At 49.8% G+C, this 17,683-nt stretch overlaps 1 protein-coding gene across 6 annotated transcripts in view; it reads left to right on the top strand.

Moving 5' to 3' along the window:
• The window catches only part of Tfdp1 (transcription factor Dp-1), a 40,332-nt gene that overhangs the window by 16,253 nt on the left and 6,396 nt on the right, over positions 1–17,683 (top strand). For 3 of the 6 annotated variants that reach the window (XM_085844168.1, XM_085844167.1, XM_085844169.1), the window contains exons 3-8: positions 2,051–2,117; positions 10,060–10,166; positions 15,120–15,241; positions 16,130–16,295; positions 16,545–16,688; positions 16,995–17,063. In XM_085844168.1, coding sequence (XP_085700294.1) covers positions 2,051–2,117; positions 10,060–10,166; positions 15,120–15,241; positions 16,130–16,295; positions 16,545–16,688; positions 16,995–17,063 — 675 coding nt within the window. Of the gene's footprint in view, positions 1–2,050; positions 2,118–10,059; positions 10,167–15,119; positions 15,242–15,819; positions 15,923–16,129; positions 16,296–16,544; positions 16,689–16,994; positions 17,064–17,683 lie in introns of those variants that run through there. The other 3 variants (XM_085844170.1, XM_085844171.1, XM_085844172.1) reach the window with 2 other exon arrangements.

Here is a 17,683-nt window from a genome sequence, read left to right as displayed (position 1 = left end):
CCCACCCCAGGGTACTCTGCCCTGCGCTGCATGGGTGGGCAAGCCAGTGGTCAGGAAGGACACTTGCAAAGAAGTAGCATGCTGACTTTGCACTGCGGCTCTCTGTAGAACATAAAAGCTGTGTGTGTTGGGGGGGGGCGTTGGGTGGTATAGTCAGTAGGTGACAGAGAATGATCCTACTTGTTCAGATCCAGCCAGTGGTGACACATAGAGGCAGAGATAGGAATAATGTGTGGTGACTGCACCAGGAGCCCCACCCCCTCCTAAACCCATGGTGCTGAGGGAGCCTGGGAAATGAACACTACTTTGAGCTATAATTGCTAAAACTGGGACTCAGGGTCACTAGACCTGTTCCAAATTTCCAGGCTGTATCTACCTGGGCTGACTCACTGGCCCTGGGGGGCTTGGCCTTTGCCTCTGAGCCGTTCTTTTCCTGCTGGCCTGGCCCACCTGGTGTTAGCCCCGAGCCTGCCTCTGTTTAGCCTGCCTAATGTGGTTGGCTTTGGCGTTCAGCTTCAGAACTTCTTGTTCATAGCACAGATTTCCCTGCAGGTTCATGCTGGGCTGTACCCATCTGTTGGTCTTCTCTGCTCAGTCTTAACATCCTGGTTTACCCACCTGGCCCTAACTTCTGTGGCCTCAGCATCTGGCATTTCCCTGGTTTTACTCATTGACTGTAGACATCTTAGCCTGCCTACTGTTCTTTCTTTCCTGCCTCTTGTGATGTGGACCTACAGACAAGGCCTCATTTTTCTGTCATTGTGCCCACAGGTCTCACCCATCCTGCTGCAACTTCATGCCCGCCCATCAGTGGGTTTTAACCTAATTTTCCTTTGCCCTGGGCTAGGGGACCTTACCTGCCTGCTGGGTTTCTAGTCTCCTACGTTTACCCCATTGGCCTTCCCAGCCTGGTCCCAATGTGTCCCTTGTACCTAGAATGGCTTTTAAGTGTTTGCTTTTTCATTTCGGTAGTGCCGGAGTTGGAGCCTGAGACCGTGAACATGGCTGGAAGCAGCCGCGCTAACACTGAAGCGCAGGCCTGTCAGCTGTGGGCTGCTGTGTCCCCATCAGCCCACACTGGGTTCTTCTCCACCTGGCTTACCTCACACAGCTCTACCCACTAGGCTTAGGCAGCCACCAAGTCTCAGTTCTGCTCATTTCTTGCATTAAATCCCTCCCTGAGCCCTGTGGCTTCACCAGGCCCTGCCTACTGGCCTTACCCACCCAACCAGTATCTTAGGTTTTCCTGGTGTTATCTTAATTCATAGCTTTAAACTTGGGTTTACATGTCTGGATTTATGTAGTTCCTACCTTTGCTAACCTGCCTTTAACCTCTTGTCCTTACCTGCCTGGCCTTACAGAATCTCACTCACTCTTAGCATCCTGGTGCTTCCGTCTGTAACTGTGGCCACGTGACTTTGTTCAGCCTTCCAGCCTTGCCACGCCCACACATGGCCCTGTCACGGTCCCCAGAAGCTTCCGACAGCTCACTTTTATGTTCTGTAGGAGACTGGGGTCCCTCCTGAGGGGCTTTTCTTGGCCACTGTCCCCTCCCCCACTTCCATCACCCGCCTTTTCATTTGTGGAAGAGTATTGGGATGAGAATGTAGGCTCCATCGCCACCTCTCACCTCTGGCGGTCAGTGGCCGTGTACAGTTTACCTTGGTTGCTGTACGCCCTGGGAGAGGACTAGCCATGATGTGCTGTCGAGGCTTGGTGGGAATAAACGGTTGCACGGTTTCCTGGAGAGGTGAGAGTGACAGTCTGGTAAGATTCCTTCCTGCTGACTTTATCAGATATGTGCTGCCTCTCAAGTATCACCTGGTGACATTTCCTCTGCCATCAGTCCTGGCTTTTATGACTGGTTTGGCGGGTCATGCTGTTCCCTGCTGTGGTGGCCACTGGGAGCAGTGTAGCGCTGGGGCTCCTGCTGCCAGGCAGTGGCGGCTCTGCCCACGAGCTTAACTTAGGCCCGGTGTGTTTAACAACTTTGGCTGTGTGGCTCCTGAGATGTTGTATTCACTGTTGTTGTTGTTGTTACTCTCTGCAGGCCAGTCTAATTGAAGCCAACGGAGAACTAAAGGTCTTTATAGACCAGAATCTTAGTCCTGGGAAAGGTAAGGGAGCCTGTTCTGGAAATGTAAGTCTGCTGATGACTGTGTGCTATGTCAATGCCTTGCTAACTGTAAGGCCCACTGCAGCGCTCGGAGATGTCAGGAAATTGAGGAAAGCGTGAAGGGGGAACTAGACATGTGTGTTCTCTCTGCCCAACGACGGCTGCCTCGCCACGAGAGCCCCAGTGCTCCCATGTGGGTGTGTGTCTTTTCAGGCTTAGGCTTGTGATGCCGTGACTTGTTGAAGGTGCTGTGTTCTCTTAGGGAGTCTGGTGCAGGAGGAGTCGTGTGTGCTGGATGGAAGGCTGAGGCCCACCTTATCAAGATGCTTGGTGTCTGTAACAGGAATCAGCTGCCAGTGTCCTGACACTTGGTGGCTTCCTTAGATGACTCCTGGGTTGTGCTGTCTGTGTGTCTGTTGCTTTGCCACTGTGTCCAATCCCTGTAGCCACATCCCATAGTGCTAAGCTGTGTCTTCAAAGCTTACAGTGCCTTACAGTGCTGTGGCGCTGCTGAAGACTGAACTTGGGGAAAGGTCTCGTCTCCAGAGTGTTTTAGGCCAGGCCCTGTGGACACACAGCCTGTGTAGGAGCCAGGACCATGGCAGCTCGGGCTAAGTTCTGTTGAAGACTTTCTTATTTCTGGCTTCTCTTAATTTTCTTCTTAATAGTGAGGCCCAGGAAAGTGACTCCTGCCTGCAGAAGAGGCTCTGAGGTCTTGAGAACAGTGATTGGCTTTTACTTAGCTTCCTGTATTTGTCTTAGGTCTATACTCTGTGTGTATTGGAGCCCAGGGATCATCTGTCTGTAGCTCCCGGGGGTCCAGTGTACCTGGACCACTGCTGTCCTCTCTGTTTCTCCCATGTGACTTCCCAGCCCTCGGTATGGGCATAGAAGTGAAAGGATTTGCCCTCAGTCTTTTTCTTTTTTTTTAGATTTATTTACTTATTTTATGTGTATGAGTACACCATTGCTCTCTTCAGACACAGGAGAAAAGGGAATGAGGTGGTTATAAGCCACCATGTGATTGCTGGGGATTGAACTCAGGTCCTTTGGAAGAGCAGTAGGTGCTCTTAACCACTGAGCCATCTCTCCAGCCCAATTTGTCCTCAGTCTTAATGCCTCTGAATCCAAGCCTTGGTCTGTGGTGCCTGCATGGTCCCTGCCCCTCACAGTGGGACACAGAGGACCCTCAGTCATGAGGATTATGCAGGCCTGTCTACCAAGGTTGGTTCCTTCTTGTTTGTCCAGTAGGGATGGGGGCTTCATGGTTGGCAGCATTCTCCTGTGCTTGCAAGAAATGACTGTGAGTGTCACTCATTTCTTGTTCCCACAGGAACAGTGGGAGTTGAGCAGTTTCAGGCACAGCGCTTCCCATCCAGGTGATGGAGCTGAAGCAGCAGCCTCTTCCCTGGGAGTGATGCTCCCTCTCTGGTGGTGCCCTGTGAGCCTTCCAATGCTTTTCACACACGGGTGACTAGACGACTTTGAGCTGAAGTTGACCTGTAGGAAGGGTTAGGACATGAGACTTGTGTCTGTGTGTCATAGTCGGGCTGTTCACTTCCTTTGCTTTCTTTTACTCCTGGCTTCGTTGTCAGCCATGACAAACAGGTTCTGCTCCTGCATGGACAGGTTGGTGCTGCTCACTGTATTGGCTAGCATCTTGTGTGGACCAGTACTCTGCCTGGTGCATGGGGTTGTGTCACCTCGAGATGCTCTTTTGGAGTTGTGATGTTTGGGAAATGCTCAGTGATGACTCCCTTCACTCCAGACCTTCTTCCCTCCTCAAAAAGTGTGCACTGCTGTTAGCTTCTGGTAACCATTTTAGAGATTAAGTCTAGATAGAACTGTCTGTCTGTCAGATAAGCAATCCTCACTCCTGACAGGTAACCGGGCAATGAGAATGGAGGTTTCAGAGAGGCCTAGTGCACACACTTGCATAAAGGTGTCCATGAGGCTCAGGAGCCCAGGCACTTCCTAGTACGTGTGCATTCTTGGTCCCGTGCTGCCCAGACACTGCCCCTCTTTTTTAGCACATGCTGAGCCTTCTGTTCCTTGGCTGCGGGAACAGCAGTCAGTTTTCCTGAGTTGCCATCTGGGTGAGGGCTAGAAGAGCTGTCTTCACCAGAAGTCCCTTTGCTTTTGCTTTTCAGCCTAGGAGTGCAGGTGATGGAGTATTGTGCTTTCTTGGTTGTTGAGGTAAAAAGCCCAGAGCATCGTTTATGTCATCATGTTGGAAACACCCCACCTACCCCTTGTGTCTCTCCTCTAATTTTTCCTCTCTTTCCTTAAGAACCCAAGCAGTCACTAGTCAAGTGTTCTGCACCGAGTCCTATCCTTGGAATAGCCAGTAATGCCTGTATATGCAGAGAGCAGGACCCCAGCCCTCACTTGCTCCTTGTGGCCAGCATAATCACAGCAGTTTACACTGGAGGCATCTCTTGAGTCAGATCTTGAAGAAAAAAAAAAGTAAGCAGGAGCTGTCCAGGAGGCAAGGAGAAGCTGGGGTGTATGAAGGCAGCATTCTTTCCACGTCTGTCCTTCCCTGTGGTTCTCTTACCTGGCCCCTATGGTTAGTTCACAGTTTGCTCAAGGCCGTAAGGCCAGGTACATTCTCAATTTACCAGAAGTCACTGTATGTAAGTACACAGAAGTTCTGTGCAAACAGTGGTGGGCCTGTCTCAGAGAGGGGGTTTTCCTCGATGACGAAGACCAATGAGATGGTGTTGCTTTGGTGCTGTTGAGCCCAGGTAGCTGTACTCTGTTGTTTCCTTGTCCTAAACCAGTCATTTACACCCTTGTCTCCTAGCCCTGTGGAAGGCTCAGGGCTACCCGTGTCCTCTTCTTGCAGGGGGATGGTTTTAGTCCCACAGTTCCTGTCAACGTTCTCCAGGAGATGAGTGATGGAAATCTTCATGTGTGCACATGAAGAGGGGCTTTGGTTGTGGGTGGCAGGGCCTGATGCTTCGTGGCAGGTGTGAGTGCTAATGTCTTGGGGAGAATTTTGCATAGGAAACCCCTTCACCTGGTTAAATGAGACCTACCTACCGGCATTGAGACTTGTCTGTCTTACTTAAAGGTGTCTTTGCAGAGGCTGGGCAGGCAGACCCGCGACCCTGACCTTCACAGTCTTTGTCTGTACACTCTGCCTGGCCAGGCTCAGTTTCAGCAGTGAGGTGGGGCAGTAGCTCCTGGCGTGGCTGGCGTGGCTGCTTCTGACTTAATTCAGCACAGAGCATGGTAGACACGTGTGCCATGATGCCCTGTGCGCTTGCTGCTCCCTGTGGTGACTTGGTCTTGAAGATGTTGGGCCCTGGGGGTCACCATCTGCTATATTACTACACTTCCTTCCTGTCTGTGCCCATGGGTTCCACCTGTTTGCATCCTTGCCAGCTTGTGGTGGTGTTGGGTTTTCAGACTTCTCTGCTACCCGTGACTGTCCTCTTACTCTGTAACTCTGAATTGCCCACAGGGTTCTGCCCCAGGACCTCACTTTACTGTCAGAGGCTCCTTCCACCTCTGCATCAGGGTTGCTGCCATTGAACTTCCTAATATGTCTCACTTCTCGGTTTCTTTCCCCAGGGGCACCTAGCACATGCACATCTTCCTGGGCCTAGCAATGGGGGGGATTGCGTTCCCTGGAGTGCTACCATCGTGCCCAAGAGCACATGTCAAAGTTCCCAATCTTGGTGTGTGTGCTGGGGACATCTTTGGGGCGACATAGGACGATAGTCATTGTCTCTGCTGTGATTTCAGTTCCTGGACTCTTGGCCCTTTCACCATAGTTTCTGAGAATGGCGTACTGCCTGCCATTATTCCCCGTTTATCTAGAGCCCTGCCTCTCATTTGGACGCAGTCTGATCCCATTTTCCTGAAGTTCTAAGGTATCCAAACTCAGAGTCTTGGTATGAAGGGGCCATCTCCAGCAGCCTGCTTGCTGGAGGTTACGGTAGTGCAGAGCAGCCTGCTTCTTGTCTGCTCTAGGGTGCTGTGTGCTCCAGATGTGCCCTGTGCCTGCTGCTCCTCATTCTTACTTGCTCCCATAGTGTGTCTGTCTTTCCTTTCTGCTTCAGGATTGTGCTTTTGACCCCAGAGTGAGATTTATTGTGAGAGAAAAATTTTAGTGATGGCGTGTGTCAGACACGAGTGTGGTCTCTGTGTTTTTGGGCCTGTGCTACCTGTCGTGGTGAATGGTGAACTGCAGCCCAGACATGGATCAGAATATTTTTTTCCTGGCCTTGTGGTAGGTATACTGAGATCTCTTTGGGTAGAGGGGTCTAAGAGATGATGAGACACATCCCCCCTTAAAGATTTACTTATTATATATACAATGTTCTGTCTGCACAGCCAGAAGAGGATGTCAGATCTCATAGATGGTGTTCCTCCAGCAGCCAGGTCCTGGGGTCCCTGTTGTGTGTACCTAGTGATATAGTTAGTGTGTGAGCAGTGGTGGAGAGCCAGATGCTGAAGGCCAGCAGTGGCCACACCATCCTACCCTACAGCAGGCATTGGATAAGAGCCCACTTTATCCTTGCCCTGAGGGAGGGGTGGGTGAGTGAGTAGGAAACCTGTGTGTGCATGTGTGTGCGTGCTCGTGTGTATGTGTGTGTGTGTGTGTGTGGGGGGGGTGCTCAGAGGGTGTCCCTGGGGACACAGAAGGAAGAAAGCCATGTTTTAGACTTAGGCTTTCATGTACCCACCCAGTGTCCAGGCTCATCCCTCAGAGCCTTACAAATCATTCTGTGTCCTTACCAGATCAGTGAGCAGTGGGTGAAATAGTTTGCAGCAGGCTTTGAAGAAGGCACAGGTGGCCAGGAGGCACATGGGGTTTTGTTAGTGACCAGAACCTCAGAGATGCCCCTATATCCAGTAGGAGCCTCTAGAAAAGGTACAGGTGGGACTGGAGATTGCTCCACAGTTAAGATCACTGCTATTGCACAAGTTCCTGTTCTCTTTAGTACCCACACTTCAGCTCCCATCCATCCACAACTCCAGGTCCAGGGACTTGGATGCCCTCTTCTGGCCTTCTCAAGAATTGCATACTTGTGGTGCACAGGCATACAGGCAAAACTCCTATACACAGGAAGTGAAAGATGGGTGGGTGGGTGGGTGGACAGACAGATCAAACCAGTAAAGGTACTTGTTAGAGTGCAAATAATAAGTGTGCACGTCATGTCCTTGTATATGTTAGGAAGACCAAAAACAGCTGCCACAGGACCCATCACTCCTTGTGGGCTCTTCTCAAAGGAGTTACCGTCATTGTTGTGAAGACACACACTTACTGTAGTCCTGCTCACAAGGTACAGAAACAACTTGTGTCTGTCAGTGCCCGAATGGATTTTAAAAACCTGGGGAGTTAAATATTCGTAAAAAAGTTGAGATTTGCCATTTGCTACAGTGAAGGTGAGCAGGTGTTACACCAAGTAATCCAGAAACAGAAAAGTACTGTGTGGTCCCACTTACATAGAATTATAGCAGAAATAAAGTATGTAGAGAGAATGTAGTCATTCACCTGGGCTTGGACTAGAGAGAGAGGAAATGAGGGTTGTGGGTAGAGCAGGGTGGTAGGGTCCTGTCTGTTGGCACGCAGTAGGAGGTTTCTAAGCACCAAACTATTTTGTGTAGAATTTCTGCTGAGATGTGTTAGCTGCTCTTGTCCCTAAAGCCATGTGCCAACGTGGCTGAGATGTGATGGGCATGTTGACTTGTGTTACTGTGGTAACTTTCTATCATTGAGTGTCTCCTGGCATCATGTGTTTTCTTACAACACATGTGATTAAACACACAGTAAGCTGGGTGGTAGAACACCTACCCAGTGTGTCCAAGGCCTGGATATATTCCCAGTGTTAACTTTTAAAACTTTTATATGTATGCATGTTTTCGGCTTATGTGCCCCTAGCCTCTAGAGGCCAGAAGAGGCCTTGGATCCCCTGGAGTTAACGTGTGATAGTTGTGAGTCACTCAGGGTGCTGGGAATCAAATCCAGGCCTCTTCAAGAGCAGCAAGTGCTGTCAGTCACCAAGCCACCTGTCAATCCTCTAGTTGTTGTCCTGTTTTGCCCAATAGTGTGCACTCAAGTGTGTGTGCGAGTGTGCGCGTCTGAGTGCACACTGATTCCCCGTGGGGGCTGTCTGCTGCCCTCTCCCAGCAGTGTGTGAGTTTGCTACCCCCACACCTCCCCAGTGTTTGCTTCTTGGTTTCTTGGCAGTAGTGAGTCAGGCAGTTCAGATGGAACCCAGTTTTGATTTTCACTTTCCTTGGCTAAAGTTGCTGAAGTTATTAATTATTAGTATAAATTGGTTATTTGTACTTTTGAAAATTGTGAGATGTTTGCTCAGTTATTGATTGATTTATTTGTTCCTTTGTTGTTGAGGTCTTTTTGTGGAGTTTTTGTGTGGAGTTTTTGTTTTGTTTTTGCCTTTGTATAGTGGTGTTAATCCACTGGTTGGTAGATGAGCAACTGGCAAAGATTTTCTCCAGTTTTGTAAGTCTTCTCTTCCCTGGTGACTGTCTGCTCAGAAGACGCCTCTAAGTGTCATTTCCTGTGTGGACAGAGTCCTTTTCAGAAAGCCCTTGCCTGCACCTCTTATCCTGTTTCCACCTCGCAGGCTCACAGCTTGAGGTGAGGCCTTACACCAAGGTGGTTAGTACACTCTGAGTTAACTAACTTACACTAAGGTGGTTAGTACACTCTGAGTTAACTAACTTACACTAAGGTGGTTAGTGCACTCTGAGTTAACTAACTTACACTAAGGTGGTTAGTGCACTCTGAGTTAACTTAGTGCAGAATCATTCAGCTTCATTCCTGGGCACATCCAGATGCATTTGTCACAGCACCTTTGGAGAGCCGCCTTTTCTAGAGTGTAGTGTTTTGGCGTTGTTGTTGTTGTTGTTGTTGTTGAAAATCAAATGTCTGTAGCCCCTTGGATTTGTCTCTTGGTCTTCTGTTGTAATCCATCAATCTGTGCACCTGCCTTTGTTACTGTATGGCTGCTCCTTCTGCTTAGGGCTCCTTTGTTACTGTGTGGGCTACTCTAGCTGTAGGGGTTCCTTGTAGCAACTGCATTTAGAAATGTACAGAGTGCTGTTGGTGTTTTGGTGGGGACTGGATTGATCCTATATGGTTTTTTGGTAATGGGGCCATTTACTTAAAACCATTCTTATCTTTAGAAGGCGTGCTTGCTTGGCATGTGTGAGGCTCTGGGTTTGATCGCTAGTGCATACACCAAAAACCAAAAAGAAAATAAAGCAAAAAACCTAGGAAGTCTCACTTGTGGATCTTTTGGCTAAGGTTGGGTGAGGCAAACTCCAGGTTTTACAATTTCATAATTTGCCACCTTAAATCTGCAGAGAGTAAGGATGTAGTTTATAATTGGAAAAATATGAATGCAGTATTTTGGGATCTTTCTCCGAATTTTACCAATTCATAGTGTCTATACAACTATATTTAAAAGCATTTTCCTTTGAAAGGTCTTTATAATATATTTTATATTGAGTGAGATACTTTTTAAAGTGAGAGTTAGCTTCAGGTCATGTTCTGATTTTTCTTTTATAGCTGAAAAGTCAGCCTTCCCTGGGGATTCTGTGTGTCAGTCTTTGTGTTAGGAAAACTCGTTAGGTGTTCTACTTTGTTTTGCCACATTAAAGCAAAGAAATGGCCATTTTATCCTGTAGACAGCCACTGGGGAGGTGCATTGGCAAGTCTGATGAGTGTAGAGTAGACCCTGGTCCCAGGGCCAGTGCCTTCCTTAGCCAGTGCCCTAAAGAGGGAACTAGAGGGCCCAGGACCAAATTTGGGGATGGGACACGTGTGACTTAGCCATAGGTCTGTAAATCAAAACTAGGGAAGGTGAGTTCTTGATAGACACACCAGCTTCCTGGAACTGCCTCTCTAACCTCAGCTCAGAGAAGCAGTTTGACCCTTAACCCGTGTTGTTGTGTTCCAGGTGTGGTATCTCTTGTAGCCGTCCACCCGTCCACAGTCAACACACTTGGGAAGCAGCTTTTGCCAAAAACCTTCGGACAGTCCAATGTCAATATCACACAGCAAGTGGTAAGTGGTAAGAAGCGTGAGTGTCAGGTCTGTGGATGGGCTGGGTGTGGGCCATGCTGCTGTGGACCATGCTGGGGCCACTGCGTGGTGAGTGTAGGAGGCTCCTTGTAGGAGTGACTTTCTTCTCAGGGTGCATCTGATTCCTGACAACGTGTACTGCTTTCTGTTGTACACAGTTCGCAGTCTTACTATCTCCAGTGTGCTTTCTATGTTGGAGTGTCTGAGGCCCCTGTACACTTGGCCTGAGCACTGTCCTGCTCCATGGCTTCAGTTGCCAGCTCTGTGCCCTTTCTCCATTGAATAATGCATCAAAGATGAGGCACTCCCGTAGGGCCTCCCTCAGTATGCCTGCAGGGGGCTTACCTGTAGCTGGGGCTTTAGCCAGTGGTGTTTTAACACAGCTACCTAGTAGTGGATGGATTCTTGTCTTTCATCCAGGGACTTTGTCCTGGGCTTCCCTCCCCCAGCCTTGGCTGGGTAGATGCTCTGGCTTCTCCTGGGAAGCTACCTTGCCCACATGCTGCCTTCTCCACAGTGTCTGTCACCCACCAGTCTTGTGTCTTCTGAGGATGGATGGCCTGACAACCCTCAAATAATCATTGGGCCTTAGGACTCTGTAGCTTATCATTTTTTTAGAATATATTTTATTTTTGTTCTGTTTTTACATATTAAGTGGCCACTCATGTGGAGGTCAGAGGACAACTTGCAGGAGTTTCTTTTCCTCCGTCATGTGTGTTCTGGGGAACAGACTTGGTGGTTAGGCGTCCTGACAGGTGCCTTTATCAACAAACCCCTCTGCAGCATTTCACAGGTGTCCCTAGCTATCCCTCCAGTCCCTCTCAGTCTCATAGGCATTGGCAGGTGTTCCTAGATGTCTCTTATCCCTAAACAGAGTTCTAGGCTGTGCTTTTTGCCCCTGTTGTTGGGGCATCTCTGCAGTGCAGTCGGACTTTGTATGGGGAAAGCGGTCATACCGAATTGCTAGTGTTCCGATCGTCCCCTGCACCAGCTTTGGCTGTGGTGTACGCATTCACTGCCTCCTCTTGTCAGTGGATTCTGGGCATTGTGGGTTTTCTTTCTTTTTAATTTTTTTTACAATAAAAATTTTCTATGTTTGAGTGTTGTTCTGCATTGTCTATGTGGACTGCGTGTGTGCCAGCATCATATCTCCTGGAACTGGAGTTGTAGATGCTTGTGAGTCACCATGTGGGCACTGAAAATTAAACCTGGGTCCTTGGCAAGCATAGCAAGTGCCCTTAGCCACGGAGCCATCTGTCAGGTCCCTCGTGATGTTTGTTTGTTTTGTTTGAGGTGAGTGTGGTGTCCTGTGCCACTGGCTGGCTTGAAAATCATTTTGTGTAGAACAGAATTCCTAGAGATTCGTTTCCTCCTTTCTCCTCCTGAGTGCCAGGATTAAGGGTGTGTGTCACCGTACCTTTCGAGCATTGGGGTTTTAAGTGTCATGGCTGTGGGGAGTGCTCTGGGTTTTAAGGACCCTGCAACCCTGTGGTGCGAACCTGGGCTCTGCTGGGCCAATTGAAAAGAAACTGTTCTTACTGTTTAACTTTATTGATCTGAAAGTCACTCACTACCTGTGGAATTGAGCGTGGTTGAAGGGAGTGTGCTGGTTACTGCTGAGGCTTTGCACCGGGCTGATGTGCTGCCCGCGTTCCCTTGTTTAGTTTTTGGTGATACTAGGATTAAATAGAAGACCTCACGTGTGCAGCATCCTCTAAGGCTGTATCCTCAGCCTGGCTTGTTCCAGGTAACCCTTAAACTGTTTGAGGAGATGGCTGGGTTGACTCGAACATAGGAGGTGATAGTTAAACCTTATGTGCATGCGAAGTGTGACTGGGGCAGGTGCTGTGTCCCTGGCACTTGCTCACCAGAGGCTATTAGGAGTGTCTAGGTGTGTAGTATTGGAAGCTTTGACACAGAGATGTCTCTGTTAAGCACAGAGGTGCCTGCCTTGCTGGTTTGCACTCTGGGCCCTGCCTGTAGCTTCATGGTAAAGCCTACCTAACCTTCCTTTTAGCATTTTCTCTTCCCTGAACCTTTCTAAATTTGTAGTTTGCTTTTGTGTTTAAATTTTTTATTTTGTATGTAACTAGTAGAATCATGCAGTGTATAATACTGAACAGCTTTTATCATCTGAAATTAAGGTGCAAAATGAATCCTTACGGTGGTTTGAGGGGAGAGTGTTTTGGAAGACCTTGTGGTCTGGGTAATGGGTGTGGCTTGTTGGCCAAAGGCTTGTCTAGAGTGTGGGAGACTGTGCGTTCTATAGCAAGGCAAAGACGCATCAACAGGACTCCCATATTGGCTTGAAAGCTAGAAAGGGGCTCTAGGTGATGTCAGTCCTCAGTATGTGCCAGTTAGCAGTCATGTGGCTTGCTGGAACTTTGGGTCTGGAAGACTGGGTCTGAACCAGTCTCAGTCCCAGCAGTAGTGACATAGGAAAGACTCTGCTTGTGACCAGGCTTCCTCTTGTCCTGAGGGGTAGCAACCAGAGAACCCTAACAGAAGTAGCTATGTGGTATCTGAAAGGCCAGTGTCCCTGGGGGCTTCTGCATGCTGCATTCACATGCGTGCAGATGGTGGATCATGAGCACACCAAGGGGAATGTGGCCCTTTTCCCAGTGTCAGGGTGCAGATGGAATGGGACCCACTTCCGGCCAGCATGGCTGTGCTCCCCAGAGCTTTGTCTGCAGTCTTGGGATCTGGCCATGCCAGCAGGGAGTTGCTACTTTACAACCTGGTTTTCCTCTGTCTCCTTGAGGCCTGGGCACCTGGCCTCCTTGTGCCTTTTCCTCTTCTCCCCATCCCACTTACTGATATTTCCTTGGTCTGTTTTTCATTTTCTTTTCTTGCCTCCATGGCCTCCCACTGCTGCAATTGAACTTTGTTTCTGCTGAGCCTGTTCCCATCTGCGTGTGCACACAGAACCAGAGCTTGTTCTAAGCAGTGTGTGCACATGGAGGGTGGAGCATGCATAGGCAGCCATGGGTACACAGGGCTGAGCATTTGCCAGTCATGCTGTGCATGAAGGTGGGGCCTGAATGTATGGCAACAGTGACCGGGACATTTGATGCCAAAGGTAGATAGCTCCTATATGCATAGTTTTCCTTGTTTCTATTGTCAGATCCACAGAGAAGATGTGTGTACCTGAGGGTTGGGGAGCTCACTCTGCACTGTCCCTCAGATGTGCACAGGGTCTCTGTGTGTCCTGATGGATGTAGGTCTCAGTGAGTAATGAGGCTGCCTGTCGGGAGCCACCTAGCCCTCCTTGGCACAGCATATCAAGAAGTGCTATATTGAGGAGTTGAATCTGGGCGTAAGTTAGTTTTCTTCAGATCCAGTCATTTGGCAGCGTCTGTGCAGCCAGTGGGTAAGCCAGCCACAGTGCCGTCCTGCACAGGCACAGCCGCAGGCTGCTGGCAGGCACTCCCAGGCTAGTCTTGAGTCTAGCGCAGCTGTGCATCTTCTCAGGGGTGGCTGTTTTGGTGCTGCAGAAGAGACTCAGGTCTCCCATGAGCTCCGGAACCTTTTGTGCAGCCCTCGTGCTGGTATGGGATGTGTCAGCGTGACTGGCAAGCAGTACTGGTGGGGGAACGTAAAGCTCTTACTGTCTGTGGGGATGAGGAGGGTCCCCTGTTCCCGCCTGAGAGAGTAAGCCAAGATGCACTTCCCGTCTTGTGTTGCCTAGTGCTCCCAAAGTGTACCCACACCTTCACTGGGCAAAGGAGGAGGGGTCCTGTGGATCCAGGTATCTCAATTTAGTTCCTGTGGGGATATCCCCAGAAGAATTTGATCACTGAAGTACTCTGTAGTTTGGGATTTACCAGAGGTCTTTTTGACTTAAGAGTTATGTGTGTAGTAAGATTTTTGACATTGAGACATTGGTTGTCAGAATAGGACAGTTGTCTGTCTCCAGAATAACAGGTTTGTGTGTTAACTGAGGGAACTAAAACAACAGACCTCTTCCCAAAGGACATCAAAGACATTGCTATAAGTGTGGTTGCCATATCAACTCTGGTAGAATTGGTTACCTGACTCCCAAGAGCCACCACCTCTGGTCAGGTGAGCTGCTGGCTGTGTGCTCCCAATGGGGCTGCCTGTCCCTTTCTTGTCCTGATGATCTTTGGATCCTGAGGTCCCTCATAGACAATAGAAAAAGGTGTCCCCGGCAGGACAGTCAGGCACCACTCCCACTTGGGAGCTGGAGGAGGTACCTGTTGTCTGTCCTAGGGTTACAGTTCTGGACGTCTGTCTTCCTTCTTTCTTTCTTTCTTTCTTTCTTTCTTTCTTTCTTTCTTTCTTTCTTTCTTCCTTCCTTCCTTCCTTTCTTTCTTTCTTTCTTTCTTTCTTTCTTTCTTTCTTTCTTTCTTTCTTTCTTTCTTTCTTTCTTCCTTCCTTCCTTCCTTCCTTCCTTCCTTCCTTCCTTCCTCCCTCCCTCCCTCCCTCCCTCCCTCCCTCCCTCCCTCCCTCCCTCCCTCCCTTCCTTCCTTCCTTCCTTCCTTCCTTCCTGGTAACTTTTATACTTTAGAGGGGCGGTTTTATCCTTGCCTAGCTTGTTAAGAGGAAATAAACCAGCAATGTGTTACTGCCCTGTGAGTACTCCTAGCTATCAGTAAGTTGCCTCCTTGTCACTATCGGTTTTCTTGCCGTAGGAAGCCTGCCTTGGCCTGCTCTGTCTTCTCGAGCTTGCCTACCTGGTTGAGACCTTGATGTTCTTTTAGATGTACAGGTGTCTGAGCTGTGTGGGGTAGTGCCACAGCAGAGCAGCTGTAGTTAACACTGGCGGTGCTCTTGCTGTTGCTACGTTGGGGCACGTGCAGAATTCTCTGCTGCTCTCTCCCTGTGGCTGACAAGGAGCCTCAGTGGCTGCAGAAGGAAACCGTGGTACTGTGATGGAGACAGGCCTGATTGTTCTGAATTCTCTCTTGACTATAGGTGATTGGCACGCCTCAGAGACCGGCAGCATCCAACACTATTGTGGTAGGAAGCCCACACACTCCCAACACGCACTTTGTGTCCCAGAACCAGACGTCTGACTCCTCACCTTGGTCTGCTGGGTGAGCACCCCCACCCCAGTTTGGCAGCTGCTGAGAATGTCCCCTTTGTCCTCTGGCCGTGTGTCACATGGTCTGTAGTGGGGGTCCCTGAGCAGAGAGAGCACAGAGCTCCCATCTCACCTCTGACAGGGCCACAGAGAGAACACCGGTCGCTAATACGACACAAACGCTTAGAAAGTGTCAGAAGATCTGATCCCAGGGCTCTATCCCATGCATGGTCTGTCCCTCCAGGGCAGTACTGCCACTGAGACGTAGCAGATGTGGAAGTGAAGTGACTCTCTTTAAAGCTCACCAGTGTGTCACATTTTAAAAACACTGTTGTGAAACCCTGTCTCTCTTGCTTCAATTTCAAATCATCTGTGCCCCAAACTCTGCAGAGAAATGTAGCGACTGTTCCCGGTGTGACCTAGTGAGGGCGACACAGTTGCTGTGCCTCCCGACCTGAAGCTGCACCACGGTTCCCACTTGACACATGTCCATCAATCTAAGCATCTGCCTTATGTCATGGTAGCTTGCCAAAATTACCCCTGGAAATTCCTAAGTTTACACTAAAATGTGCCGTGCTCTGATGCCAGCAGACGCCTTTAGAACAGTGGTGCCTAGTGTGTGGTCCGGATCAGACCCATGCTGATTTCTGCCCTTCGGATGTCTGTCCATCTTCCCTGACATTTAAAGGCACAGGTGTGTGAACTGGCCTCATACGTGTTCTTTTCTGACCTGAGAAACACTGATACTTGCCAATGTCCTTGATATATCAGGGCGGAGTCCCTGCTACCTATGGTGGGGCTGTGGGAAAAATGGGCCTCTGCAGCCTTAGGCCTTCTCTGAAAATGACTTTGCTTCTGGCTCCCGTGACTACTAACGTTATCTGTTTTTCTGGTGTTTAAGGAAGCGGAACAGGAAGGGCGAGAAGAATGGCAAGGGCCTGCGGCATTTCTCCATGAAGGTGTGTGAGAAGGTGCAGAGGAAAGGAACCACCTCCTACAATGAGGTGGCTGACGAGCTGGTGGCAGAGTTCAGCGCTGCCGACAACCACATCCTACCAAACGAATCAGTAAGTGTTCTGGCAAGACGTGGGGCTTGCCTTGCAGCCACTCAGTATAGCATGGTTCAGCCTGTCAAGCTGAGGCAGTGATGGGGGCTAGGAAACCCTTACTCAGGTTTAAGGCATGAATGAAGCAGGACCGGTGTCACAGAGTGGGTAGGCCAGGAACATCCCCTCGGGACATGCTTGTGGTATGAACCTCAGGTATGAATTTCCAAGCCACTGGATCACCGAGAATGCTGTTGCTCTGTCGTCTAGGCTTATGACCAGAAGAACATCCGGCGGCGTGTGTACGATGCCTTAAATGTGCTAATGGCCATGAACATCATCTCCAAGGAGAAGAAGGAGATCAAATGGATCGGCTTGCCCACCAACTCAGCTCAGGAGTGCCAGAACTTAGAGGTGCACTGCCTAAACAGGCTTCCATTGTCCTTGGTCACTTGAGAGGGCTATACCAGGTGGCTGAGTGGATGTGATGATGCATTTAATAGTCCCTGTTACAAGACAGTTTTTACGTGTGTATGTGTGTGTGTAAGAAAGGAAAGGGTCAGCATGCTATGGAAGTTACAGGAACACTGGCCTTCATCTAGAGCTTCGGCTGTGTCTGTCTGTACACGGTAGCTGTGCTCTTGGTGAAAGTGCCTATGGGCCTGGCAGAATGGGTTTGTCAGTGTGCGTGCTGATTGCCCTTCCTCACTGTGTCTGCAGGTCGAGAGGCAGCGGAGGCTGGAGAGGATCAAACAGAAGCAGTCACAGCTCCAGGAGCTCATCCTGCAGGTACAGCCTTTCTGAGTGTCCCCATGTCCTCCTTGGAAACAGGCTGTTGGCCACACAGACCTTGTTCTCAGAGAGCCTTGACTGTGAGCATAAGCTCCTTGGCGTGACATCCAATGCACCAGGCATGTCATGCACTCTGTAGATGTTGGGCTTCATGGTTACTGCCCAGGGAAAGCATGGTGGTTAAGGTTGTCCGTGTTCATGTGAAGTGGCCCTGGGAGTTGGACTTCTCATAAGAGACCTGGGGATTCAGTGAAGTTAGTGTGTGCAGGGCTCATGGCAGAGCAGATTGAGATGTGCTAGAACCTTCCAGAAGGCGTAGCCATGGTACTAGGGGGTGACTGGCTACCAGCCTGAGGTGAACATAGCATTCAGAGTGGGAGGAGCCAGCATCATCCCAGCCCCTCACCAGGCCTTGCTACCTCCCTGAAGTGATGTGACTGGTGGAGGAGTGGAGTTGGGGCCCGGTGACGGTGACGTGCCCTCCCTCCCTCCCTCCCTCCCTCCCTCCCTCCCTCCCTCCCTCCCTCCCTCCCTCCCTCCCTCCCTCCCTCCCTTCCTTCCTTCCTTCCTTCCTTCCTTCCTTCCTTCCTTCCTTCCTTCCCTCCTTCCCTCCTTCC

The sequence above is a fragment of the Mus caroli genome, unplaced genomic scaffold, assembly GCF_978045245.1.
Source record: "Mus caroli unplaced genomic scaffold, Mus_caroli_1 scaffold_10, whole genome shotgun sequence".
NCBI classification, from domain to species: Eukaryota; Metazoa; Chordata; class Mammalia; order Rodentia; family Muridae; genus Mus; species Mus caroli.
Note: the sequence above shows the minus strand (reverse complement) of the source record. Positions and strands in the feature narration are given on the sequence as shown.